This window comes from Salmo trutta, chromosome 21 (genome assembly GCF_901001165.1).
Source record: "Salmo trutta chromosome 21, fSalTru1.1, whole genome shotgun sequence".
Classification (NCBI taxonomy): Eukaryota; Metazoa; Chordata; class Actinopteri; order Salmoniformes; family Salmonidae; genus Salmo; species Salmo trutta.
In genome coordinates, this window is record NC_042977.1 from 24,255,534 (window position 1) to 24,283,013 (window position 27,480).

The following is a 27,480-nucleotide window of genomic DNA, read 5'->3' on the forward strand; positions in this document are numbered from 1 at the left end:
GGAACGACAGAACACGACAACACCAAACAACGGTCAGTCACATAAATTTTCAGGAACAGGGCGCACGAGAGAGCGCATCAGCAATCACGTTATCAGTTCCCCGGATATGCCTCACATCTAGATGGAAGGATTGTAAAAATAAACACCATCTCATTATCCTCTGATTAGGACACATCCTGGACCTGAAAAAGGTGAGAGGGTTATGGTCGTTGTAGACCACAATAGGTACTACTCCTGACCCAACATACACTTCAAAGTGTTCTAGCGCCCAAATGAGTGCTAGCGCTTCTTTTTCAATGCCCGAGTAGTTCAACTGATAACCGTTACTTTTTGGAAAGAAACTAACAGGGCTCTCAACCCCAAATTTTCACAGACCTCTGCGTCTCAAATTTACAAGAGGTTACATGTTCACCTTCCACTTGCCCCAACCAACCTCCTTCTCCCCAGTCCTCAGCAACCTTTATATATAAGGGAAGCAACATTTAAGAGGAAAGGAGAACACAAGACCAGGAGGGAACAGACAGGAAAGTTAGAACATGACAACCCCCAACAATGATCACTCACATAACACTCAGGAACAGGGCACACAAGAGACCACATTAGCTACCAACGCAAACAACATTTCCCAACGATTCATAGTCCTAAACTCATAACGAATACGAGTACAGACTAGAGGATGTAATAAAGTCAAAAATGTCATATGCCCTACTCGTCAGTGGCCCCTGCCAATGGCACAATAACCGTTCAAATTTGCTCACAACTTAGCTGCGCCGACTTGATCAACGCCATCCTCCATCTAAGGAAGAGGAAATTAATCCGGCTTAGTAACTCCGTTTACATTACGGTGGTCCGTTCCATCCGTTTTACTGACCAAGATACAGGGAGAAGCCCAACTAGAGAAAGAAGGCTCTGCTATCTTACTCTGCAGCATGTACCTGACCTCAGCATCCAGACAACGCAGTTTCTCTACAGAGACTCTATAGCACCGCTGACGAATGGGGTCAGCATTTCCAGTGTCAATATCATGCTCTATCAAGTTTGTACGTGTATGTGTCACAGAAAACAAACCTGGAATTTTCCGAATCAGAACAACCAGCTCTTTCCGCCCATCAACAGGTAGCTGAGTGAAAGGGCCATCCAAAATATCCAGTGTCTCAGAATTTTTTAATCTACCCTGCAGTATGCAATCATCGGGACTAGGAACATTTTTTTTCTCATGCACAGACCTAGTATTAACAGAACCAAGGGAAGCAACGTTATCAGCCAAACGAACAGGTTTACCGTCCCCTATAGACACCCACTTTCTCATCAGAACATCCTCTTGGGGAAAATAACCATATGCGACATCTCCCAACTGTTCCACAGGCACAATTTGGTCACGCAACTCTTCTAATGTGTGGTCAGTCTGTGGCGCATTGTTTAGATCGGAGAGGAGTACAGACAACGGAATAATAGGGAACACAGTGAGAGACTTCTTTGTGGTATTCTCATTTACCGGAGCAGGGACCAGGTTACCATGGCTTATAGACCGCGTCACTGTACCCCCAGAGAACACCGCTGGGAACCTCTGCTCACTCTCATCAGGAATCCCTACAAGTGACGGTTCAGTGGAAACCACTAGAGATGGAAACACGACAGGCCACACACTCTCGCCAGCCAAGTTATTCCCAAGGATAACGTCGATACCCTCAATAGGCAACGAAGGACGCACTCCCACAACAACCTCACCTTTCACCAGTCCACAATCCAACATTAGTCTATGCAATGGAACTGACAGATTGTTCAAACCTATTCCCCTAATTAGAACACTATTCCCAGAATCAGACTCAGCAGAGAAGGGTAACACAGATTCCAACACAAACGATTCCGAGGCACCTGTGTCTCGTAGGATCTTCACTGGCACTAGGTTCTTACTTCCTAACATAGACACAAAACCCTCTGTAACGAAAGGTAAATAGCCTGGGTCAATATGAACTTTCACATGGCCCTGGGCCTGAGACAATGTTTCAGTAGTAAACTGATGTGGAACAGACGCAGCTAACGCCGTAGGCCTAGATTTAACGTTATCACACGTACTGAATTTACCCCTAGACCTGAGAACCGGACATTCATTTTTCCAATGACCTGAACCGTGACAGTAGTGACACTCTTGACCAAAGTCAGTTTTACCACGGGAGTCAGGCTCAACCCTAGTTGAATACAACTCTGCCCGTGAACCAGAGTATCTCTGTGAGCGTGGCTCAAATCTCTCTGAACGCCCCCACTCACTCCAAGTACGGGGTTCTACAAAAACACTTTTGTGAGTCAAAACATATTCGTCTGCCAAAACCGCAGCTTCAGCGACAGTCTTTACTTTTCGTTCGTTAATATACGTCGCTATATAATCAGGGATTGTGTCCTTAAATTGCTCTAGCATAATCAGATCACACAGCCCTTGAAAAGTCATAACCGCAGAGGCGGAACACCAGCGATTAAACTGTGAAGATAATTTTCGCGCAAACTCAACATGAGTTTGTTTATCATCCCTTTTTAAAGTTCTAAATCGTTGGCGGTAAGCCTCAGGAACCAATTCGTAAATCTGTAACACCGCCGTTTTAACCTTATCATAAATGACACTGTCGGCTACACTAAGAGCTGAATATGCTTCCTGCGCTTTACCAGTCAGCACACATTGCAACATCAAAGCGCGATCAGAATCAGGCCAACTCCTAGCGTTAGCAACACGCTCAAACAACAAAAAGAATGTCTCAGGATCCCTTTCATTAAACTGAGGCAACAACCGTAAATTCCCAACAATGTCAAATGTGTCCGGGGCACGACCAAAAGAGGAACGATTCCTAAGTAATTCTGGGTCACCTTCCCAGAGCAAACTCTCTCCTGAGAGCTTTCCTTCCCTAACCAACTCTAGTCGCTCTTGTTGCAGCTTGATTTTAGCACGCTCGATATCCTGTTTAAATTCCAATTCCTTTTCATATTTTAACTGATCAGCAGCCAATTCCTTTTCATGTTTCAACCGATCTGCACGCTCCATATCTTGTTTAAATTCCAATTCCTTTTCATGTTTCAACCGATCTGCACGCTCCATATCTTGTTTAAATTCCAATTCCTTTTCATATTTCAACCGATCTGCACGCTCCATATCCTGTTTAAATTCCAATTCCTTTTCATATTTTAACTGATCAGCAGCCAATTCCTTTTCATATTTTATACGATCGTACTCTAGCTTCTCACGATCGTGCTCTTGCTGTAACAGAAGCAGCTCTTTCTGCTGTTCAAAAAGAAGATTACTAGGACTAACCGATGGAGCGGTAATTGTGACATATCGGGGAGACGGCGAGTCCTCAGCAAAGGCTGCCCCAGTGGTAATGTCAAGAATACCACTCTCCATCAGATTGGCCTTCAATATTAACCTAATAGAATTTTTTAGACGTTTATCACTAATTTCAACCTTGTAGTGTTCAGCAACCTTCAACAGCTGTTCTTTAGTACATAAATCTAACAGTTCCTCTGATGGAAAGCGAATGAACTCGTCTACATTAGACGTCATAGTCAGAGAGAAAAAAAAAAAATTCTCACTCAACCCCTCTGAGCACACCAGACCACAACAAGAGAAATAACAATCACACTGGTACCACAGAAAAGAGATGAGATATGGAGCTTCCCCAAAACCTACAATAACTCAACCCTAGTCTTCATGCAGATTTGCGGTGGGTAATTATGCACTTTAGCCCGCTGGCGAGGAAGTAACCCCCCAGCACGCTGGTAGATTCCACCAAGCCACGGATGTGCTCCCGAGACAACTGCTCAGTCCACAGACACCACACAAAAATAACAAACTTTAACAATGCCCAACATATTCCAAAATGAAACACGTCGCTAAGCCTATCAGGGGAAAAAGGCTATAGCTCCAGGTAGTAAGTTTCACTACCCTATCCAAATCTCCCACCGAGGTACACAGCTGATTGTACTCACCTCAGACCAATGTTCCCACAGCGAGTAGAACAAGTGTTTCCAGGCTGGGCAGAGGCCTGGAAACTAACCAATGTACTCTCTCCAACGCAGCACACAAACAAAACAAAGCAACCAGTACTGAGCACCAAACTCAAACTAACAAACAAAGCACCTCAAGTTAACATACCTCCACGTTTTCTCCCAAACACAAGTTCAAGATCCCGGATGGGCCCCCACTTGTTACGAACCGGCTCAGGGTTCGCAACAAAAGGGAGACAACGTGGAGACAAAGGGTAACAAAAATATATATTTATTAAATAAAGCAACTAAGTAGGTAACAATGGCATGTGTAATCAGTAATCAGTAGTGTAAGTGAGTGTGTTGCATACTTGAATGTAATAATGCTGAGTGTTGAAAGGTGCCAAAGCAAATAACCAAAAAAAACCACAAAACTACACAACCAAAAACAGCAAGGTGTCTGTGTGGAGAGAGTCTCCTCAATGAATGTGGAAGAGGTCCATTTATCCTGGGAAACACCCGAGCCCAGGTGTTTCCCATTCATCTGACGACCCTTCCAACTCCGCCCACCGGCCTCCTAATAAAGAAACAAGAACAAGAGAGAGGACAGAGTGGGAGGGTCGTCACACCATCCCAACCGTGAAGCCCGGGGGTGGCAGCATCATGTTGTGGGGGTTGTTTTAGCAGCAGGAGGGACTGGTGCACTTCACAAAATAAATGGCATCATGAGGGAGGAAAATGATGTGGATATATTGAAGCAACATCTCATGACATCAGTCAGGAAGTTAAAGCTTGGTCGCAAATGGGTCTTCCAAATGGACAATGACCCTAAGCATACTTCCAAAGTTGTGGCAAAATGGCTTAAGGACAACAAAGTCAAGGTATTGGAGTGGCCATCACAAAGCCCTGACCTCAATCCTAACGAAAATTTGTGGGCAGAACTGAAAAAGTGTGTGCGAGCAAGGAGGCCTACAAACCTTACACCAGCTCTGTCAGGAGGAATGGGCCAAAATTCACCCAACTTATTGTGTGAAGCTTGTGGAAGGTTACCCAAAACATTTGACCCAAGTTAAACAATTTAAAGTCAATGCTACCAAATACTAATTGAGTGTATGTAAACTTCTGACCCACTGGGAATGTGATGAAAGAAATAAAAGCTGAAGTAAATAATTCTCTCTACTATTATTCTGACATTTTCAAGTTCTTTAAATTAAAGTGGTGAATCTAATTGACCTAAGACAGGGGATTTTTACTAGGATTAAATGTCAGGAATTGTGAAAAAGTGAGTTTAAATGTATTTGGCTAAGGTGTATGTAAACTTCCGACTTCAACTGTATGTATTGTATTGATAAGACCGCAGTCTTTCCCATCAATGTATTGTGTTAAATGCTATTGTCTCGTCCTGTCCCCACAGCATTATCTTCTGCGAGGCCGTAGCTATATATGGGATCATCATGGCAATCGTGATAAGTAACATGGCTGAGGTAAGCATGAGAGGTGGCTTATGATATGATAATCATTTGTGTCCTTTTTAACAGTGGTGGGGAAAAAGTACCCAATTGTCAAACTTGAGTAAAAGTAAAGATTACTTAATAGAAAATGACTCAAGTGAAAGTCACCCAGTAAAATACTGCTTGAGTAAAAGTCTAGTTAGTTTTAAATATACTTAAATATCAAAAGTAAATGTATTTGCAAAAATATTTTTACTTATCAAAGGTAAGAGAAACAGATGGTATAATTTTGTTGTTTTTAATATTTACAGACGGCCAGGGGCACACTCCAATACTCAGACATAATTTATAAATGAAGCATTTGTGTTAAGTGAGTCCGCCAGATCAGAGGCAGTAGGGATGACCAGGGTTGTTCTCTTGAGTGTGAATTGGACCATTTTCTGTCGTGCTCAGCATTCAAAATGTAGAGTTCTTTTGGGTGTCAGGGAAAATGTATGGAGTAAAAAGTACATGCTTTTCTTTAAGAATGTAGTGAAGTAAAAGTTGTCAAATATAGAAATCGTAAAGTACAGATGCCCCCCCCAAAAAACGACTTAAGTAGTGGTGTAAAGTACTTATCACTAGTGACTTTGGTGATATAGTATTAAGATGTCTTTATCCCAAATGGCACCCTATTCCCTATATAGTGTACTCCTTTTGGTCAAAAGTAGTGCAATGAATAGGAAATAGGGTACCATTAGGGACTGAACCTGTGATAACTAGCCGTAGCCTCAGGAAGGGCCATCTTGGGGAACGGCCTTGAATCTTCAGGCTTACTGATGTATGATACTGTAGTAGACAGCTCCAATTTTATTAGAGACATCATTCTATTTCTTTTCACCTCATCTTTCCCTTTATAGAGCTTTAGCGGCACTACACCAGAGACCATTGGTGCAAGGAACTACCAAGCAGGTAAGAAGATAATTGCCGACATTGGGTGTTAATTAGCCTGTTTGGCATGACCATGAGTGACAAGGAGTTGGCATGATGGCACTCAGGCTAGTCGTTGATTGGAAGTCGAACGTGTTCTTAATTTCCAATGATATAAAGGCAGACTCAACATTAGATGTAAAGTAGACACATTTTGCTATTGGCTTCAATAGCTCAAATGATAAAATACAATTTCAGGCTATAAAGTAAAGACTGTGCTGATAGTGTTCTTTCCTGACAGGCTACTCCATGTTTGGTGCTGGTCTTACTGTGGGCTTCTCCAACCTCTTCTGTGGCATCTGTGTTGGCATCGTTGGGAGTGGAGCCGCCCTGGCTGATGCCCAGAACGGCAGCCTCTTCGTCAAAATCCTTATTGTGGAAATCTTCGGCAGTGCGATTGGGCTATTTGGAGTGATTGTAGCCATCTTGCAGGTAACTGACATTCTTTTGACACAGTTTTCATCCTTTGATTGGTTGAATAGCATAATCATTCTGTAGCTGATTGCATGAACTGAATATAGGTTTACTTCTTGTTTTTCTTATTACATAATCAAATATATGTATTTTCTTATAGACGTCGAAAGTAAAAATGGGTGACTAGAAGATGTATCCGCAAGACATAAGATCACGATGACAAGATCAATGGAAGACAAAGCTGGAGAAGCAGATGGATTGTGTAAATACATAGTAAATTATTGAAATGTCTTTTTTGTCTGTGATTGTTTTTAACCATTTGCTGAAGAGTGACATATTTGCACCATTTTGTCTTAAAGGAATGCAACCGAAAGGTTAGATTAAACTGCAAGTGTTTAAGACAAAATCCTATCCCTTTTGAATAAAATTCATGTTCGTATTACCGTAGTTATAGGAAAAAAGTAATTAATCTCTAGCAAACCTCTGGGGATTCCCCACGTACTTTTACTGTTGTATCAATTACATTCAGTAGTAGTAGGGACATTTATAATTTATTTTTATTGGATTTCTTTAAAGCCATATTTTGGCAATGAGGCCCTGTCTACTTCCCCAGAGTCAGATAAACTCATGGATGCCCTTTTCATGAATATGTGTCCAGTATGAAGGAAGTTAGAGTTTCATGAGCCAATGCAAATCCGTAAAGAGCTGTTCTGTTCATTACATGGAATTGTGATAAATGCCTGTAAAAAAATTGTTTGAAGTATTGAAATGTTGGTATGCAAAAGTCATGGTATAACAAAGCAAATTATTATATTTATGGCTAATGTAATCCATAATGTTTTTCACTAGTTTCAGTTACTATATATTTATCAATGACTGGTGTAAGTAACCAGTACTATAGTAACACTAAATGAATCAAAATGTATTGATACAAAGGTGATCTAAAGAGATATTACTCTGAAATGGTAATTCTTGGTTGTTTGACATTAGTCAGCTGTCATTTGTTTAATTTGTGTGGATGTATGCATACCATTTTGGTTGGCACTCTTCGCTTCTGATTGGTTAAAAATGAGAATAGTACATTTGTGTGTGTGTGTGTATATAAAGGGTCTGTTGTTTTGTGAACTATGAGGGTGTTTACCATTCTATGTACCTTAGCTTGGGTTGTCAGATTTTTTTGTTGATGCAAGTGGTCTTTATCCACAGTGAATGAGCTGTGGCTGAAATATACATGTATTTGATTTTAAGTGACCATCTATTTTTTTCATTCTTTCCTTCTCAGATTGGTCTGTAACCCCCTGTTAACTATCTGTGGAGAGTGAGAAATGTAGCGGTTTTCTTCAAGACCATTTACCCGTGTACATTATTCTGCTTTCCTTCTGTTTTTGTGTAACTTTGAGCTTGGATACGCCAAGCTCCTTGTCTTTTGAATGGGCTGACATGTATTATTTTAGAGATGGTACTCGAGCAGAACATCGATAAGAACTTCTTCTGACCGGTTGGCCTTTTTCTTAGTCGTGCTTTTGTAAAAATTTTTTGAATTTATTGATTTAGCTGCAACATCTATGTCCACCAGCGCTACTGATTTTAAGACATTTAGATTGAGCCTTTAAATGTTAAATACAATCTTTGAGTCTATTGTCAACTATATATAGGACATAGGGTGCCATTTGAGATGCACTTATGGAGGGCTCACACTGAGTCCCCATCCTCTCCTTCCCAACCATTTTATTTAAATGATTCAGCGGTGTTCATTCCTTACTTTTGAACATTCCTTAATGACCTTTGGTGTAATACAGGGGTGGTCATCTTGGTCCTGGAGAGCCTTGGTACTGAAGCATTTTACTTCAATGGATAACATTTGGACTGTAAGTCCCAACTGTTGTTGGTTTCAAAGTATGCTGCTTGAGAGAGGGCCATGAATGCTCATGTCTTACTTTGAGAGACTAGGTCCTTGGTTGGCCACCTGTACTGTAGTGGTGTGTCATTCCTCATGTAAATGAAGATCTCTAGACCATGCCTCTGTCTTTAGTGACTGTGTTTAATATGTTGTGGTGAATCCATTGTTTTGTCATGTGTAAAAGTGGGTCCTCTTGACTTAATTGTCCTTGAAAGAATAAAATACACCAAACTGACCGTTCAATCAAATGTATTTTATGAAGCTTTTTACGTCAGCTGTTGTCACAAAGTGCTTTAGAGATACCTGCTGCCCTACCAAGCAAAAAGGCACTAACTGCTCAGCGTGGAACTGAGAAAAATGGCTTTTATTTACCCTGGTTTCACAGCATGACCCCCATTTTCTCCAAAACACAATACAATAGAGGCAGTATACTTGGCACCATGATTAAGCATGTATTTCATGTATCAGAAATGACATTAACTCTTTTTTTGGACCAAATGAGCAGTTACTGCCCTTTTTGCTTGGTAGGGCAGCCTGGCCTAGACCTCAGAGCAAGCAGAGGTGGAATCAGTGTCCAGGAAAAACTCCCTAAAAGGAAAAAAACTTAGAGGAACCTGGCTCAGCGGTATGACCATCCTCTTCTGGATGTAAGTCGTTTTTTAAAATGTTTTTGTAATGATCTTCCTTATGTCCCAGTCCCACTCTATAATTTCGATAGATGGCGCTATATATTAAATCATTTGCACATTTACTGGGGACCTATCACACCTTATGCCTCTGCCTTATTGCTTAATTACGTTTACAAAAGTGGGGACAGCAACATTTGCTATATTAATTAATTGACTTTTATTGACATCAAATTGTACCCCACAAATTGACGATATTACACTTACTGTTGTCCGGTCTTTTTAGCTGCAAACTACTCGAGATGTGCAATGCTGATAGGACCTAGTGTAAGCTCCCTCTGGTGGCAGAATACCCGAGAGTTTGGACCAACTGAGACTCCGTACTGAAGAGAGCGAGATGAACCTGCTACAGTCTCCTTTTTGCTTCATATCAACACCAAGCCTAACGGATTGACTGAATTATGAAGATAGAAGATTTACTGCACTATATTTGGCATATTGCCCTCCGTAAATGATCAAACAAAATGAGGCATTCATATCTGCCATGTCTTTTATATGGCAAAACGTTTTAACAGTATCTGCACGAAAAATGAAATGACCGATTTTATCATCAGAAATAAAACGGGATCCATGCTTTATTACGTGCATTTTTGTGAGGGATTTTTGTAATTTTAGTTTTTTTTTAATGACATTTACAGATTTCAATTAAAAGCTTGGTGCAACAAAAGGAAATGCATTCATAGAAGAGAGGAGGATTGCTTGCCACCTCAAGGTAAGACTATTCTATTTCATTGTTCATCACATTTCGTTCTTTTGTTTACCTTGTATTTTTTAATTTAGCCTGCCATCTTGATTATTCTTTATTATCCCAAACATCTCCATTTATCAACATTTATATGTTTAATTGTGGTTATTGATGTTTTCGTTATACAATTTGCTTTGGTGTCATGCACATTTTGCTGAAGCATCCTAGACCCGCGATTCTACATGCATTTGCAACGTCCCTTTTTTCAAGAGACCCACACGTTCAACAACATTATTTCAATAAGCAGAACGGTCCTTGGAAGCAGCGATGGAAAGATCCATCCTGCGCTGTCCACTGGTATCTACACTGAACAAAAATATAAACGCAACATGTAAAGTGTTGGTCTCATGTTTTATGAACTGTTCCATGCGCACAAAAAGCTTATTTCTCAAATTTTGTCCACAAATTTGTTTACATCCATGTTAGTGAGCATTTCTCCTTTGCCAATAAAATCCATCTACCTGACAGGTGAGGCATGTCAAGAAGCTGATAAAACAGCATGATCATTACACAGTTGCACCTTGTGCTGAGGACAATAAAAGGCCACTCACAACTTTTGTCACACAACACTATGCCACAGATGTCTCAAGTTTTGAGGGAGCATGCAATTGACATGTTGACTGCAGGAATGACCACCAGAGCTGTTGCCAGAATTTAATGCTAATTGTGTTGTGAACAGAGTGCCCCATGGTGGTGTTATGGTATGGGCAGGCATAAGCAACGGACAACGAACACAATTTAATTTTATCGATTGGCAATTTGAATGCACAAAAATACTGTGATAGGATCCTGAAGCCCATTATGAGGCCCATTGTTTTTAAGGTATCTGTGACCAACAGATGCATATCTGTATTCCCAGTCATGTACCTTCCCTGTGGCTCAGTTGGTAGAGCATGGTGTGTGCAACTCCAGGGTTGTGGGTTCGATTCCCACGGGGGGGCAGTACAAAAAAATGCATGAAATGAAATGGATGAAATGTATTACTGTAACATTACTATAAGAGCGTCTGCTAAATGACTAAAATGTAAAAAAAAATGAAATCCATAGATTAGGGCCTAATGAATTTGTTTAAATTGTCTGATTTCCTTATACATGTAATTCAGTAAAATGTTTGAAATTGTTGCATGTTGCGTTTATATTTTTGTTCAGTGTAGTTATAAGAAGATGTAGCTGAATGTAGCTGAAATGATAATTGTGTAGATTGGCTATAGCAAATAAACTCATGAAATAGAGACCTATTTCTATACAGCCATTTTCATTTAAGTATCGGTGTGTGCGTGCGTGCGTGCGTGTGTGTGTATACAGTACCTGTCAAAAGTTTGGGCACGTACTCATTCAAGGGTTTTTCTTTATTTTTACTATTTTCTACATTGTAGAATAATAGTGAAGACATCAAAACTATGAAATAACACATATGGAATCATGTAGTAAACCATATGGAATCATGTAGTAACCAAGAAAGTGTTAAACAAATCAAAATACACTGCTCAAAAAAATAAAGGGAACACTAAAATAACACATACTAGATCTGAATGAATTAAATAATCTTATTAAATACTTTTTTCTTTACGTAGTTGAATGTGCTGACAACAAAATCACACAAAAATAATCAATGGAAATCCAATTTATCAACCCATGGAGGTCTGGATTTGGAGTCACACTCAAAATTAAAGTGGAAAACCACACTACAGGCTGGTCCAACTTTGATGTAATGGCCTTAAAACAAGTCAAAATGAGGCTCAGTAGTGTGTGTGGCCTCCACGTGCCTGTATGACCTCCCTACAACGCCTGGGCATGCTCCTGATGAGGTGGCGGATGGTCTCCTTAGGGATCTCCTCCCAGACCTGGACTAAAGCATCCGCCAACTCCTGGACAGTCTGTGGTGCAACGTGGCGTTGGTGGATGGAGCGAGACATGATGTCCCAGATGTGCTCAATTGGATTCAGGTCTGGGGAACCGGCGGGCCAGTCCATAGCATCAATGCCTTCCTCTTGCAGGAACTGCTGACACACTCCAGCCACATGAGGTCTAGCATTGTCTTGCATTAGGAGGAACCCAGGGCCAACCGCACCAGCATATGGTCTCACAAGGGGTCTGAGGATCTCATCTCGGTACCTAATGGCAGTCAGGCTACCTCTGGCGAGCACATGGAGGGCTGTGCGGCCCCCCAAAGAAATGCCACCCCACACCATGACTGACCCACCACCAAACCGGTCATGCTGGAGGATGTTGCAGGCAGCAGAAAGTTCTCCACGGCGTCTCCAGACTCTGTCACATGTGCTCAGTGTGAACCTGCTTTCATCTGTGAAGAGCACAGGGCGCCAGTGGCGAATTTGCCAATCTTGGTGTTCTCTGGCAAATGCCAAAGGTCCTGCACGGTGTTGGGCTGTAAGCACAACCCCACCTGTGGACGTCGGGCCCTCATACCACCCTCATGGAGTCTGTTTCTGACCGTTTGAGCAGACACATGCACATTTGTGGCCTGCTGGAGGTCATTTTGCAGGGCTCTTGCAGTGCTCCTCCTGCTCCTCCTTGCACAAAGGCGGAGGTAGCGGTCCTGCTGCTGGGTTGTTGGCCTCCTCCACGTCTCCTGATGTACTGGCCTGTCTCCGGGTAGCGCCTCCATGCTCTGGACACTACGCTGACAGACACAGCAAACCTTCTTGCCACAGCTCGCATTGATGTGCCATCCTGGATGAGCTGCACTACCTGAGCCTCTTGTGTGGGTTGTAGACTCCGTTTCATGCTACCACTAGAGTGAAAGCACCGCCAGCATTCAACAGTGACCAAAACATCAGCCAGGAAGCATAGGAACTGAGAAGTGGTCTGTGGTCACCACCTGCAGAACCACTCCTTTATTGGGGGTGTCTTGCTAATTGCCTATAATTTCCACCTGTTGTCTATTCCATTTGCACAACAGCAATGAAATGTATTGTCAATCAGTGTTGCTTCCTAAGTGGACAGTATGATTTCACAGAAGTGTGATTGACTTGGAGTTACATTGTGTTGTTTCAGTGTTCACTTTATTTTTTTGAGCAGTGTATATCCACAGTAAAACGCATCCTATATTGACATAACCTGAAAGGCCACTCGGCAAGGAAGAAGCCACTGCTCCAAAACCGCCATAAAAAAGCCAGACTACGGTTTGCAACTGCACATGGGGTCAAAGACCATACTTTTTGGAGAAATGTCCTCTGGTCTGATGAAACAAATAGAACTGTTTGGCCATAATGACCATCGTTATGTGTGGAGGAGAAATGGGGAGGCTTGCAAGCCAAAGAACACCATTGTTACGAACCGGCTCAGGGTTCGCAACAAAAGGGAGACAACGTGGAGACAAAGGGTAACAAAAATATATATTTATTAAATAAAGCAACTAAGTAGGTAACAATGGCATGTGTAATCAGTAATCAGTAGTGTAAGTGAGTGTGTTGCATACTTGAATGTAATAATGCTGAGTGTTGAAAGGTGCCAAAGCAAATAACCAAAAAAACCACAAAACTACACAACCAAAAACAGCAAGGTGTCTGTGTTGAGAGAGTCTCCTCAATGAATGTGGAAGAGGTCCATTTATCCTGGGAAACACCCGAGCCCAGGTGTTTCCCATTCATCTGACGACCCTTCCAACTCCGCCCACCGGCCTCCTAATAAAGAAACAAGAACAAGAGAGAAGACAGAGTGGGAGGGTCGTCACACCCCCCCCCATAAAACCGGGGACCAACAAGGACCCCGGAACAACGCACCAGCCTCTGCCTCCCAAATTGAAAAGGGGTTACGTGTTCACAGTTCCCTCTGTTACAACCAGCCTCCTCCTCCCTAGACCTCAGCAACCTTTACACAGGAAGCAACTTTTAAGAGGAAAGAAGAAAACGAGACCAGGAGGAAACAGACAGGAACGACAGAACACGACAACACCAAACAACGGTCAGTCACATAAATTTTCAGGAACAGGGCGCACGAGAGAGCGCATCAGCAATCACGTTATCAGTTCCCCGGATATGCCTCACATCTAGATGGAAGGATTGTAAAAATAAACACCATCTCATTATCCTCTGATTAGGACACATCCTGGACCTGAAAAAGGTGAGAGGGTTATGGTCGTTGTAGACCACAATAGGTACTACTCCTGACCCAACATACACTTCAAAGTGTTCTAGCGCCCAAATGAGTGCTAGCGCTTCTTTTTCAATGCCCGAGTAGTTCAACTGATAACCGTTACTTTTTGGAAAGAAACTAACAGGGCTCTCAACCCCAAATTTTCACAGACCTCTGCGTCTCAAATTTACAAGAGGTTACATGTTCACCTTCCACTTGCCCCAACCAACCTCCTTCTCCCCAGTCCTCAGCAACCTTTATATATAAGGGAAGCAACATTTAAGAGGAAAGGAGAACACAAGACCAGGAGGGAACAGACAGGAAAGTTAGAACATGACAACCCCCAACAATGATCACTCACATAACACTCAGGAACAGGGCACACAAGAGACCACATTAGCTACCAACGCAAACAACATTTCCCAACGATTCATAGTCCTAAACTCATAACGAATACGAGTACAGACTAGAGGATGTAATAAAGTCAAAAATGTCATATGCCCTACTCGTCAGTGGCCCCTGCCAATGGCACAATAACCGTTCAAATTTGCTCACAACTTAGCTGCGCCGACTTGATCAACGCCATCCTCCATCTAAGGAAGAGGAAATTAATCCGGCTTAGTAACTCCGTTTACATTACGGTGGTCCGTTCCATCCGTTTTACTGACCAAGATACAGGGAGAAGCCCAACTAGAGAAAGAAGGCTCTGCTATCTTACTCTGCAGCATGTACCTGACCTCAGCATCCAGACAACGCAGTTTCTCTACAGAGACTCTATAGCACCGCTGACGAATGGGGTCAGCATTTCCAGTGTCAATATCATGCTCTATCAAGTTTGTACGTGTATGTGTCACAGAAAACAAACCTGGAATTTTCCGAATCAGAACAACCAGCTCTTTCCGCCCATCAACAGGTAGCTGAGTGAAAGGGCCATCCAAAATATCCAGTGTCTCAGAATTTTTTAATCTACCCTGCAGTATGCAATCATCGGGACTAGGAACATTTTTTTTCTCATGCACAGACCTAGTATTAACAGAACCAAGGGAAGCAACGTTATCAGCCAAACGAACAGGTTTACCGTCCCCTATAGACACCCACTTTCTCATCAGAACATCCTCTTGGGGAAAATAACCATATGCGACATCTCCCAACTGTTCCACAGGCACAATTTGGTCACGCAACTCTTCTAATGTGTGGTCAGTCTGTGGCGCATTGTTTAGATCGGAGAGGAGTACAGACAACGGAATAATAGGGAACACAGTGAGAGACTTCTTTGTGGTATTCTCATTTACCGGAGCAGGGACCAGGTTACCATGGCTTATAGACCGCGTCACTGTACCCCCAGAGAACACCGCTGGGAACCTCTGCTCACTCTCATCAGGAATCCCTACAAGTGACGGTTCAGTGGAAACCACTAGAGATGGAAACACGACAGGCCACACACTCTCGCCAGCCAAGTTATTCCCAAGGATAACGTCGATACCCTCAATAGGCAACGAAGGACGCACTCCCACAACAACCTCACCTTTCACCAGTCCACAATCCAACATTAGTCTATGCAATGGAACTGACAGATTGTTCAAACCTATTCCCCTAATTAGAACACTATTCCCAGAATCAGACTCAGCAGAGAAGGGTAACACAGATTCCAACACAAACGATTCCGAGGCACCTGTGTCTCGTAGGATCTTCACTGGCACTAGGTTCTTACTTCCTAACATAGACACAAAACCCTCTGTAACGAAAGGTAAATAGCCTGGGTCAATATGAACTTTCACATGGCCCTGGGCCTGAGACAATGTTTCAGTAGTAAACTGATGTGGAACAGACGCAGCTAACGCCGTAGGCCTAGATTTAACGTTATCACACGTACTGAATTTACCCCTAGACCTGAGAACCGGACATTCATTTTTCCAATGACCTGAACCGTGACAGTAGTGACACTCTTGACCAAAGTCAGTTTTACCACGGGAGTCAGGCTCAACCCTAGTTGAATACAACTCTGCCCGTGAACCAGAGTATCTCTGTGAGCGTGGCTCAAATCTCTCTGAACGCCCCCACTCACTCCAAGTACGGGGTTCTACAAAAACACTTTTGTGAGTCAAAACATATTCGTCTGCCAAAACCGCAGCTTCAGCGACAGTCTTTACTTTTCGTTCGTTAATATACGTCGCTATATAATCAGGGATTGTGTCCTTAAATTGCTCTAGCATAATCAGATCACACAGCCCTTGAAAAGTCATAACCGCAGAGGCGGAACACCAGCGATTAAACTGTGAAGATAATTTTCGCGCAAACTCAACATGAGTTTGTTTATCATCCCTTTTTAAAGTTCTAAATCGTTGGCGGTAAGCCTCAGGAACCAATTCGTAAATCTGTAACACCGCCGTTTTAACCTTATCATAAATGACACTGTCGGCTACACTAAGAGCTGAATATGCTTCCTGCGCTTTACCAGTCAGCACACATTGCAACATCAAAGCGCGATCAGAATCAGGCCAACTCCTAGCGTTAGCAACACGCTCAAACAACAAAAAGAATGTCTCAGGATCCCTTTCATTAAACTGAGGCAACAACCGTAAATTCCCAACAATGTCAAATGTGTCCGGGGCACGACCAAAAGAGGAACGATTCCTAAGTAATTCTGGGTCACCTTCCCAGAGCAAACTCTCTCCTGAGAGCTTTCCTTCCCTAACCAACTCTAGTCGCTCTTGTTGCAGCTTGATTTTAGCACGCTCGATATCCTGTTTAAATTCCAATTCCTTTTCATATTTTAACTGATCAGCAGCCAATTCCTTTTCATGTTTCAACCGATCTGCACGCTCCATATCTTGTTTAAATTCCAATTCCTTTTCATGTTTCAACCGATCTGCACGCTCCATATCTTGTTTAAATTCCAATTCCTTTTCATATTTCAACCGATCTGCACGCTCCATATCCTGTTTAAATTCCAATTCCTTTTCATATTTTAACTGATCAGCAGCCAATTCCTTTTCATATTTTATACGATCGTACTCTAGCTTCTCACGATCGTGCTCTTGCTGTAACAGAAGCAGCTCTTTCTGCTGTTCAAAAAGAAGATTACTAGGACTAACCGATGGAGCGGTAATTGTGACATATCGGGGAGACGGCGAGTCCTCAGCAAAGGCTGCCCCAGTGGTAATGTCAAGAATACCACTCTCCATCAGATTGGCCTTCAATATTAACCTAATAGAATTTTTTAGACGTTTATCACTAATTTCAACCTTGTAGTGTTCAGCAACCTTCAACAGCTGTTCTTTAGTACATAAATCTAACAGTTCCTCTGATGGAAAGCGAATGAACTCGTCTACATTAGACGTCATAGTCAGAGAGAAAAAAAAAAAAATTCTCACTCAACCCCTCTGAGCACACCAGACCACAACAAGAGAAATAACAATCACACTGGTACCACAGAAAAGAGATGAGATATGGAGCTTCCCCAAAACCTACAATAACTCAACCCTAGTCTTCATGCAGATTTGCGGTGGGTAATTATGCACTTTAGCCCGCTGGCGAGGAAGTAACCCCCCAGCACGCTGGTAGATTCCACCAAGCCACGGATGTGCTCCCGAGACAACTGCTCAGTCCACAGACACCACACAAAAATAACAAACTTTAACAATGCCCAACATATTCCAAAATGAAACACGTCGCTAAGCCTATCAGGGGAAAAAGGCTATAGCTCCAGGTAGTAAGTTTCACTACCCTATCCAAATCTCCCACCGAGGTACACAGCTGATTGTACTCACCTCAGACCAATGTTCCCACAGCGAGTAGAACAAGTGTTTCCAGGCTGGGCAGAGGCCTGGAAACTAACCAATGTACTCTCTCCAACGCAGCACACAAACAAAACAAAGCAACCAGTACTGAGCACCAAACTCAAACTAACAAACAAAGCACCTCAAGTTAACATACCTCCACGTTTTCTCCCAAACACAAGTTCAAGATCCCGGATGGGCCCCCACTTGTTACGAACCGGCTCAGGGTTCGCAACAAAAGGGAGACAACGTGGAGACAAAGGGTAACAAAAATATATATTTATTAAATAAAGCAACTAAGTAGGTAACAATGGCATGTGTAATCAGTAATCAGTAGTGTAAGTGAGTGTGTTGCATACTTGAATGTAATAATGCTGAGTGTTGAAAGGTGCCAAAGCAAATAACCAAAAAAACCACAAAACTACACAACCAAAAACAGCAAGGTGTCTGTGTGGAGAGAGTCTCCTCAATGAATGTGGAAGAGGTCCATTTATCCTGGGAAACACCCGAGCCCAGGTGTTTCCCATTCATCTGACGACCCTTCCAACTCCGCCCACCGGCCTCCTAATAAAGAAACAAGAACAAGAGAGAGGACAGAGTGGGAGGGTCGTCACACCATCCCAACCGTGAAGCCCGGGGGTGGCAGCATCATGTTGTGGGGGTTGTTTTAGCAGCAGGAGGGACTGGTGCACTTCACAAAATAAATGGCATCATGAGGGAGGAAAATGATGTGGATATATTGAAGCAACATCTCATGACATCAGTCAGGAAGTTAAAGCTTGGTCGCAAATGGGTCTTCCAAATGGACAATGACCCTAAGCATACTTCCAAAGTTGTGGCAAAATGGCTTAAGGACAACAAAGTCAAGGTATTGGAGTGGCCATCACAAAGCCCTGACCTCAATCCTAACGAAAATTTGTGGGCAGAACTGAAAAAGTGTGTGCGAGCAAGGAGGCCTACAAACCTTACACCAGCTCTGTCAGGAGGAATGGGCCAAAATTCACCCAACTTATTGTGTGAAGCTTGTGGAAGGTTACCCAAAACATTTGACCCAAGTTAAACAATTTAAAGTCAATGCTACCAAATACTAATTGAGTGTATGTAAACTTCTGACCCACTGGGAATGTGATGAAAGAAATAAAAGCTGAAGTAAATAATTCTCTCTACTATTATTCTGACATTTTCAAGTTCTTTAAATTAAAGTGGTGAATCTAATTGACCTAAGACAGGGGATTTTTACTAGGATTAAATGTCAGGAATTGTGAAAAAGTGAGTTTAAATGTATTTGGCTAAGGTGTATGTAAACTTCCGACTTCAACTGTATGTATTGTATTGATAAGACCGCAGTCTTTCCCATCAATGTATTGTGTTAAATGCTATTGTCTCGTCCTGTCCCCACAGCATTATCTTCTGCGAGGCCGTAGCTATATATGGGATCATCATGGCAATCGTGATAAGTAACATGGCTGAGGTAAGCATGAGAGGTGGCTTATGATATGATAATCATTTGTGTCCTTTTTAACAGTGGTGGGGAAAAAGTACCCAATTGTCAAACTTGAGTAAAAGTAAAGATTACTTAATAGAAAATGACTCAAGTGAAAGTCACCCAGTAAAATACTGCTTGAGTAAAAGTCTAGTTAGTTTTAAATATACTTAAATATCAAAAGTAAATGTATTTGCAAAAATATTTTTACTTATCAAAGGTAAGAGAAACAGATGGTATAATTTTGTTGTTTTTAATATTTACAGACGGCCAGGGGCACACTCCAATACTCAGACATAATTTATAAATGAAGCATTTGTGTTAAGTGAGTCCGCCAGATCAGAGGCAGTAGGGATGACCAGGGTTGTTCTCTTGAGTGTGAATTGGACCATTTTCTGTCGTGCTCAGCATTCAAAATGTAGAGTTCTTTTGGGTGTCAGGGAAAATGTATGGAGTAAAAAGTACATGCTTTTCTTTAAGAATGTAGTGAAGTAAAAGTTGTCAAATATAGAAATCGTAAAGTACAGATGCCCCCCCCAAAAAACGACTTAAGTAGTGGTGTAAAGTACTTATCACTAGTGACTTTGGTGATATAGTATTAAGATGTCTTTATCCCAAATGGCACCCTATTCCCTATATAGTGTACTCCTTTTGGTCAAAAGTAGTGCAATGAATAGGAAATAGGGTACCATTAGGGACTGAACCTGTGATAACTAGCCGTAGCCTCAGGAAGGGCCATCTTGGGGAACGGCCTTGAATCTTCAGGCTTACTGATGTATGATACTGTAGTAGACAGCTCCAATTTTATTAGAGACATCATTCTATTTCTTTTCACCTCATCTTTCCCTTTATAGAGCTTTAGCGGCACTACACCAGAGACCATTGGTGCAAGGAACTACCAAGCAGGTAAGAAGATAATTGCCGACATTGGGTGTTAATTAGCCTGTTTGGCATGACCATGAGTGACAAGGAGTTGGCATGATGGCACTCAGGCTAGTCGTTGATTGGAAGTCGAACGTGTTCTTAATTTCCAATGATATAAAGGCAGACTCAACATTAGATGTAAAGTAGACACATTTTGCTATTGGCTTCAATAGCTCAAATGATAAAATACAATTTCAGGCTATAAAGTAAAGACTGTGCTGATAGTGTTCTTTCCTGACAGGCTACTCCATGTTTGGTGCTGGTCTTACTGTGGGCTTCTCCAACCTCTTCTGTGGCATCTGTGTTGGCATCGTTGGGAGTGGAGCCGCCCTGGCTGATGCCCAGAACGGCAGCCTCTTCGTCAAAATCCTTATTGTGGAAATCTTCGGCAGTGCGATTGGGCTATTTGGAGTGATTGTAGCCATCTTGCAGGTAACTGACATTCTTTTGACACAGTTTTCATCCTTTGATTGGTTGAATAGCATAATCATTCTGTAGCTGATTGCATGAACTGAATATAGGTTTACTTCTTGTTTTTCTTATTACATAATCAAATATATGTATTTTCTTATAGACGTCGAAAGTAAAAATGGGTGACTAGAAGATGTATCCGCAAGACATAAGATCACGATGACAAGATCAATGGAAGACAAAGCTGGAGAAGCAGATGGATTGTGTAAATACATAGTAAATTATTGAAATGTCTTTTTTGTCTGTGATTGTTTTTAACCATTTGCTGAAGAGTGACATATTTGCACCATTTTGTCTTAAAGGAATGCAACCGAAAGGTTAGATTAAACTGCAAGTGTTTAAGACAAAATCCTATCCCTTTTGAATAAAATTCATGTTCGTATTACCGTAGTTATAGGAAAAAAGTAATTAATCTCTAGCAAACCTCTGGGGATTCCCCACGTACTTTTACTGTTGTATCAATTACATTCAGTAGTAGTAGGGACATTTATAATTTATTTTTATTGGATTTCTTTAAAGCCATATTTTGGCAATGAGGCCCTGTCTACTTCCCCAGAGTCAGATAAACTCATGGATGCCCTTTTCATGAATATGTGTCCAGTATGAAGGAAGTTAGAGTTTCATGAGCCAATGCAAATCCGTAAAGAGCTGTTCTGTTCATTACATGGAATTGTGATAAATGCCTGTAAAAAAATTGTTTGAAGTATTGAAATGTTGGTATGCAAAAGTCATGGTATAACAAAGCAAATTATTATATTTATGGCTAATGTAATCCATAATGTTTTTCACTAGTTTCAGTTACTATATATTTATCAATGACTGGTGTAAGTAACCAGTACTATAGTAACACTAAATGAATCAAAATGTATTGATACAAAGGTGATCTAAAGAGATATTACTCTGAAATGGTAATTCTTGGTTGTTTGACATTAGTCAGCTGTCATTTGTTTAATTTGTGTGGATGTATGCATACCATTTTGGTTGGCACTCTTCGCTTCTGATTGGTTAAAAATGAGAATAGTACATTTGTGTGTGTGTGTGTATATAAAGGGTCTGTTGTTTTGTGAACTATGAGGGTGTTTACCATTCTATGTACCTTAGCTTGGGTTGTCAGATTTTTTTGTTGATGCAAGTGGTCTTTATCCACAGTGAATGAGCTGTGGCTGAAATATACATGTATTTGATTTTAAGTGACCATCTATTTTTTTCATTCTTTCCTTCTCAGATTGGTCTGTAACCCCCTGTTAACTATCTGTGGAGAGTGAGAAATGTAGCGGTTTTCTTCAAGACCATTTACCCGTGTACATTATTCTGCTTTCCTTCTGTTTTTGTGTAACTTTGAGCTTGGATACGCCAAGCTCCTTGTCTTTTGAATGGGCTGACATGTATTATTTTAGAGATGGTACTCGAGCAGAACATCGATAAGAACTTCTTCTGACCGGTTGGCCTTTTTCTTAGTCGTGCTTTTGTAAAAATTTTTTGAATTTATTGATTTAGCTGCAACATCTATGTCCACCAGCGCTACTGATTTTAAGACATTTAGATTGAGCCTTTAAATGTTAAATACAATCTTTGAGTCTATTGTCAACTATATATAGGACATAGGGTGCCATTTGAGATGCACTTATGGAGGGCTCACACTGAGTCCCCATCCTCTCCTTCCCAACCATTTTATTTAAATGATTCAGCGGTGTTCATTCCTTACTTTTGAACATTCCTTAATGACCTTTGGTGTAATACAGGGGTGGTCATCTTGGTCCTGGAGAGCCTTGGTACTGAAGCATTTTACTTCAATGGATAACATTTGGACTGTAAGTCCCAACTGTTGTTGGTTTCAAAGTATGCTGCTTGAGAGAGGGCCATGAATGCTCATGTCTTACTTTGAGAGACTAGGTCCTTGGTTGGCCACCTGTACTGTAGTGGTGTGTCATTCCTCATGTAAATGAAGATCTCTAGACCATGCCTCTGTCTTTAGTGACTGTGTTTAATATGTTGTGGTGAATCCATTGTTTTGTCATGTGTAAAAGTGGGTCCTCTTGACTTAATTGTCCTTGAAAGAATAAAATACACCAAACTGACCGTTCAATCAAATGTATTTTATGAAGCTTTTTACGTCAGCTGTTGTCACAAAGTGCTTTAGAGATACCTGCTGCCCTACCAAGCAAAAAGGCACTAACTGCTCAGCGTGGAACTGAGAAAAATGGCTTTTATTTACCCTGGTTTCACAGCATGACCCCCATTTTCTCCAAAACACAATACAATAGAGGCAGTATACTTGGCACCATGATTAAGCATGTATTTCATGTATCAGAAATGACATTAACTCTTTTTTTGGACCAAATGAGCAGTTACTGCCCTTTTTGCTTGGTAGGGCAGCCTGGCCTAGACCTCAGAGCAAGCAGAGGTGGAATCAGTGTCCAGGAAAAACTCCCTAAAAGGAAAAAAACTTAGAGGAACCTGGCTCAGCGGTATGACCATCCTCTTCTGGATGTAAGTCGTTTTTTAAAATGTTTTTGTAATGATCTTCCTTATGTCCCAGTCCCACTCTATAATTTCGATAGATGGCGCTATATATTAAATCATTTGCACATTTACTGGGGACCTATCACACCTTATGCCTCTGCCTTATTGCTTAATTACGTTTACAAAAGTGGGGACAGCAACATTTGCTATATTAATTAATTGACTTTTATTGACATCAAATTGTACCCCACAAATTGACGATATTACACTTACTGTTGTCCGGTCTTTTTAGCTGCAAACTACTCGAGATGTGCAATGCTGATAGGACCTAGTGTAAGCTCCCTCTGGTGGCAGAATACCCGAGAGTTTGGACCAACTGAGACTCCGTACTGAAGAGAGCGAGATGAACCTGCTACAGTCTCCTTTTTGCTTCATATCAACACCAAGCCTAACGGATTGACTGAATTATGAAGATAGAAGATTTACTGCACTATATTTGGCATATTGCCCTCCGTAAATGATCAAACAAAATGAGGCATTCATATCTGCCATGTCTTTTATATGGCAAAACGTTTTTAACAGTATCTGCACGAAAAATGAAATGACCGATTTTATCATCAGAAATAAAACGGGATCCATGCTTTATTACGTGCATTTTTTGTGAGGGATTTTTGTAATTTTAGTTTTTTTTTAATGACATTTACAGATTTCAATTAAAAGCTTGGTGCAACAAAAAGGAAATGCATTCATAGAAGAGAGGAGGATTGCTTGCCACCTCAAGGTAAGACTATTCTATTTCATTTGTTCATCACATTTCGTTCTTTTGTTTACCTTGTATTTTTTAATTTAGCCTGCCATCTTGATTATTCTTTATTATCCCAAACATCTCCATTTATCAACATTTATATGTTTAATTGTGGTTATTGATGTTTTCGTTATACAATTTGCTTTGGTGTCATGCACATTTTGCTGAAGCATCCTAGACCCGCGATTCTACATGCATTTGCAACGTCCCTTTTTTCAAGAGACCCACACGTTCAACAACATTATTTCAATAAGCAGAACGGTCCTTGGAAGCAGCGATGGAAAGATCCATCCTGCGCTGTCCACTGGTATCTACACTGAACAAAAATATAAACGCAACATGTAAAGTGTTGGTCTCATGTTTTATGAACTGTTCCATGCGCACAAAAAGCTTATTTCTCAAATTTTGTCCACAAATTTGTTTACATCCATGTTAGTGAGCATTTCTCCTTTGCCAATAAAATCCATCTACCTGACAGGTGAGGCATGTCAAGAAGCTGATAAAACAGCATGATCATTACACAGTTGCACCTTGTGCTGAGGACAATAAAAGGCCACTCACAACTTTTGTCACACAACACTATGCCACAGATGTCTCAAGTTTTGAGGGAGCATGCAATTGACATGTTGACTGCAGGAATGACCACCAGAGCTGTTGCCAGAATTTAATGCTAATTGTGTTGTGAACAGAGTGCCCCATGGTGGTGTTATGGTATGGGCAGGCATAAGCAACGGACAACGAACACAATTTAATTTTATCGATTGGCAATTTGAATGCACAAAAATACTGTGATAGGATCCTGAAGCCCATTATGAGGCCCATTGTTTTTAAGGTATCTGTGACCAACAGATGCATATCTGTATTCCCAGTCATGTACCTTCCCTGTGGCTCAGTTGGTAGAGCATGGTGTGTGCAACTCCAGGGTTGTGGGTTCGATTCCCACGGGGGGGCAGTACAAAAAAATGCATGAAATGAAATGGATGAAATGTATTACTGTAACATTACTATAAGAGCGTCTGCTAAATGACTAAAATGTAAAAAAAAATGAAATCCATAGATTAGGGCCTAATGAATTTGTTTAAATTGTCTGATTTCCTTATACATGTAATTCAGTAAAATGTTTGAAATTGTTGCATGTTGCGTTTATATTTTTGTTCAGTGTAGTTATAAGAAGATGTAGCTGAATGTAGCTGAAATGATAATTGTGTAGATTGGCTATAGCAAATAAACTCATGAAATAGAGACCTATTTCTATACAGCCATTTTCATTTAAGTATCGGTGTGTGCGTGCGTGCGTGCGTGTGTGTGTATACAGTACCTGTCAAAAGTTTGGGCACGTACTCATTCAAGGGTTTTTCTTTATTTTTACTATTTTCTACATTGTAGAATAATAGTGAAGACATCAAAACTATGAAATAACACATATGGAATCATGTAGTAAACCATATGGAATCATGTAGTAACCAAGAAAGTGTTAAACAAATCAAAATACACTGCTCAAAAAAATAAAGGGAACACTAAAATAACACATACTAGATCTGAATGAATTAAATAATCTTATTAAATACTTTTTTCTTTACGTAGTTGAATGTGCTGACAACAAAATCACACAAAAATAATCAATGGAAATCCAATTTATCAACCCATGGAGGTCTGGATTTGGAGTCACACTCAAAATTAAAGTGGAAAACCACACTACAGGCTGGTCCAACTTTGATGTAATGGCCTTAAAACAAGTCAAAATGAGGCTCAGTAGTGTGTGTGGCCTCCACGTGCCTGTATGACCTCCCTACAACGCCTGGGCATGCTCCTGATGAGGTGGCGGATGGTCTCCTTAGGGATCTCCTCCCAGACCTGGACTAAAGCATCCGCCAACTCCTGGACAGTCTGTGGTGCAACGTGGCGTTGGTGGATGGAGCGAGACATGATGTCCCAGATGTGCTCAATTGGATTCAGGTCTGGGGAACCGGCGGGCCAGTCCATAGCATCAATGCCTTCCTCTTGCAGGAACTGCTGACACACTCCAGCCACATGAGGTCTAGCATTGTCTTGCATTAGGAGGAACCCAGGGCCAACCGCACCAGCATATGGTCTCACAAGGGGTCTGAGGATCTCATCTCGGTACCTAATGGCAGTCAGGCTACCTCTGGCGAGCACATGGAGGGCTGTGCGGCCCCCCAAAGAAATGCCACCCCACACCATGACTGACCCACCACCAAACCGGTCATGCTGGAGGATGTTGCAGGCAGCAGAAAGTTCTCCACGGCGTCTCCAGACTCTGTCACATGTGCTCAGTGTGAACCTGCTTTCATCTGTGAAGAGCACAGGGCGCCAGTGGCGAATTTGCCAATCTTGGTGTTCTCTGGCAAATGCCAAAGGTCCTGCACGGTGTTGGGCTGTAAGCACAACCCCACCTGTGGACGTCGGGCCCTCATACCACCCTCATGGAGTCTGTTTCTGACCGTTTGAGCAGACACATGCACATTTGTGGCCTGCTGGAGGTCATTTTGCAGGGCTCTTGCAGTGCTCCTCCTGCTCCTCCTTGCACAAAGGCGGAGGTAGCGGTCCTGCTGCTGGGTTGTTGGCCTCCTCCACGTCTCCTGATGTACTGGCCTGTCTCCGGGTAGCGCCTCCATGCTCTGGACACTACGCTGACAGACACAGCAAACCTTCTTGCCACAGCTCGCATTGATGTGCCATCCTGGATGAGCTGCACTACCTGAGCCTCTTGTGTGGGTTGTAGACTCCGTTTCATGCTACCACTAGAGTGAAAGCACCGCCAGCATTCAACAGTGACCAAAACATCAGCCAGGAAGCATAGGAACTGAGAAGTGGTCTGTGGTCACCACCTGCAGAACCACTCCTTTATTGGGGGTGTCTTGCTAATTGCCTATAATTTCCACCTGTTGTCTATTCCATTTGCACAACAGCAATGAAATGTATTGTCAATCAGTGTTGCTTCCTAAGTGGACAGTATGATTTCACAGAAGTGTGATTGACTTGGAGTTACATTGTGTTGTTTCAGTGTTCACTTTATTTTTTTGAGCAGTGTATATCCACAGTAAAACGCATCCTATATTGACATAACCTGAAAGGCCACTCGGCAAGGAAGAAGCCACTGCTCCAAAACCGCCATAAAAAAGCCAGACTACGGTTTGCAACTGCACATGGGGTCAAAGACCATACTTTTTGGAGAAATGTCCTCTGGTCTGATGAAACAAATAGAACTGTTTGGCCATAATGACCATCGTTATGTGTGGAGGAGAAATGGGGAGGCTTGCAAGCCAAAGAACACCATTGTTACGAACCGGCTCAGGGTTCGCAAC

The 27,480-nt window shown here is 41.8% G+C and overlaps 2 protein-coding genes across 2 annotated transcripts; both read left to right on the forward strand.

Moving 5' to 3' along the window:
* LOC115157007 (V-type proton ATPase 21 kDa proteolipid subunit-like) lies at nucleotides 1–8,946 on the forward strand (the record flags this gene model as incomplete). The annotated part of the gene is made up of 5 exons (XM_029704841.1): nucleotides 1–32; nucleotides 5,384–5,453; nucleotides 6,320–6,371; nucleotides 6,631–6,821; nucleotides 6,964–8,946. Coding segments are annotated over 5 exons (372 nt in total), but the record flags the coding sequence as incomplete, so codon positions are not given.
* Nucleotides 7,165–22,972, forward strand: LOC115157742 (V-type proton ATPase 21 kDa proteolipid subunit-like). The gene is made up of 5 exons (XM_029706181.1): nucleotides 7,165–7,177; nucleotides 19,349–19,479; nucleotides 20,346–20,397; nucleotides 20,657–20,847; nucleotides 20,990–22,972. The coding sequence occupies exons 1-5, from the start codon at nucleotides 7,165–7,167 to the stop codon at nucleotides 21,014–21,016; spliced, it is 414 nt and encodes a 137-aa protein (XP_029562041.1). The 3' UTR covers nucleotides 21,017–22,972.
* The last annotated feature ends 4,508 nt before the right edge of the window (nucleotides 22,973–27,480 follow it).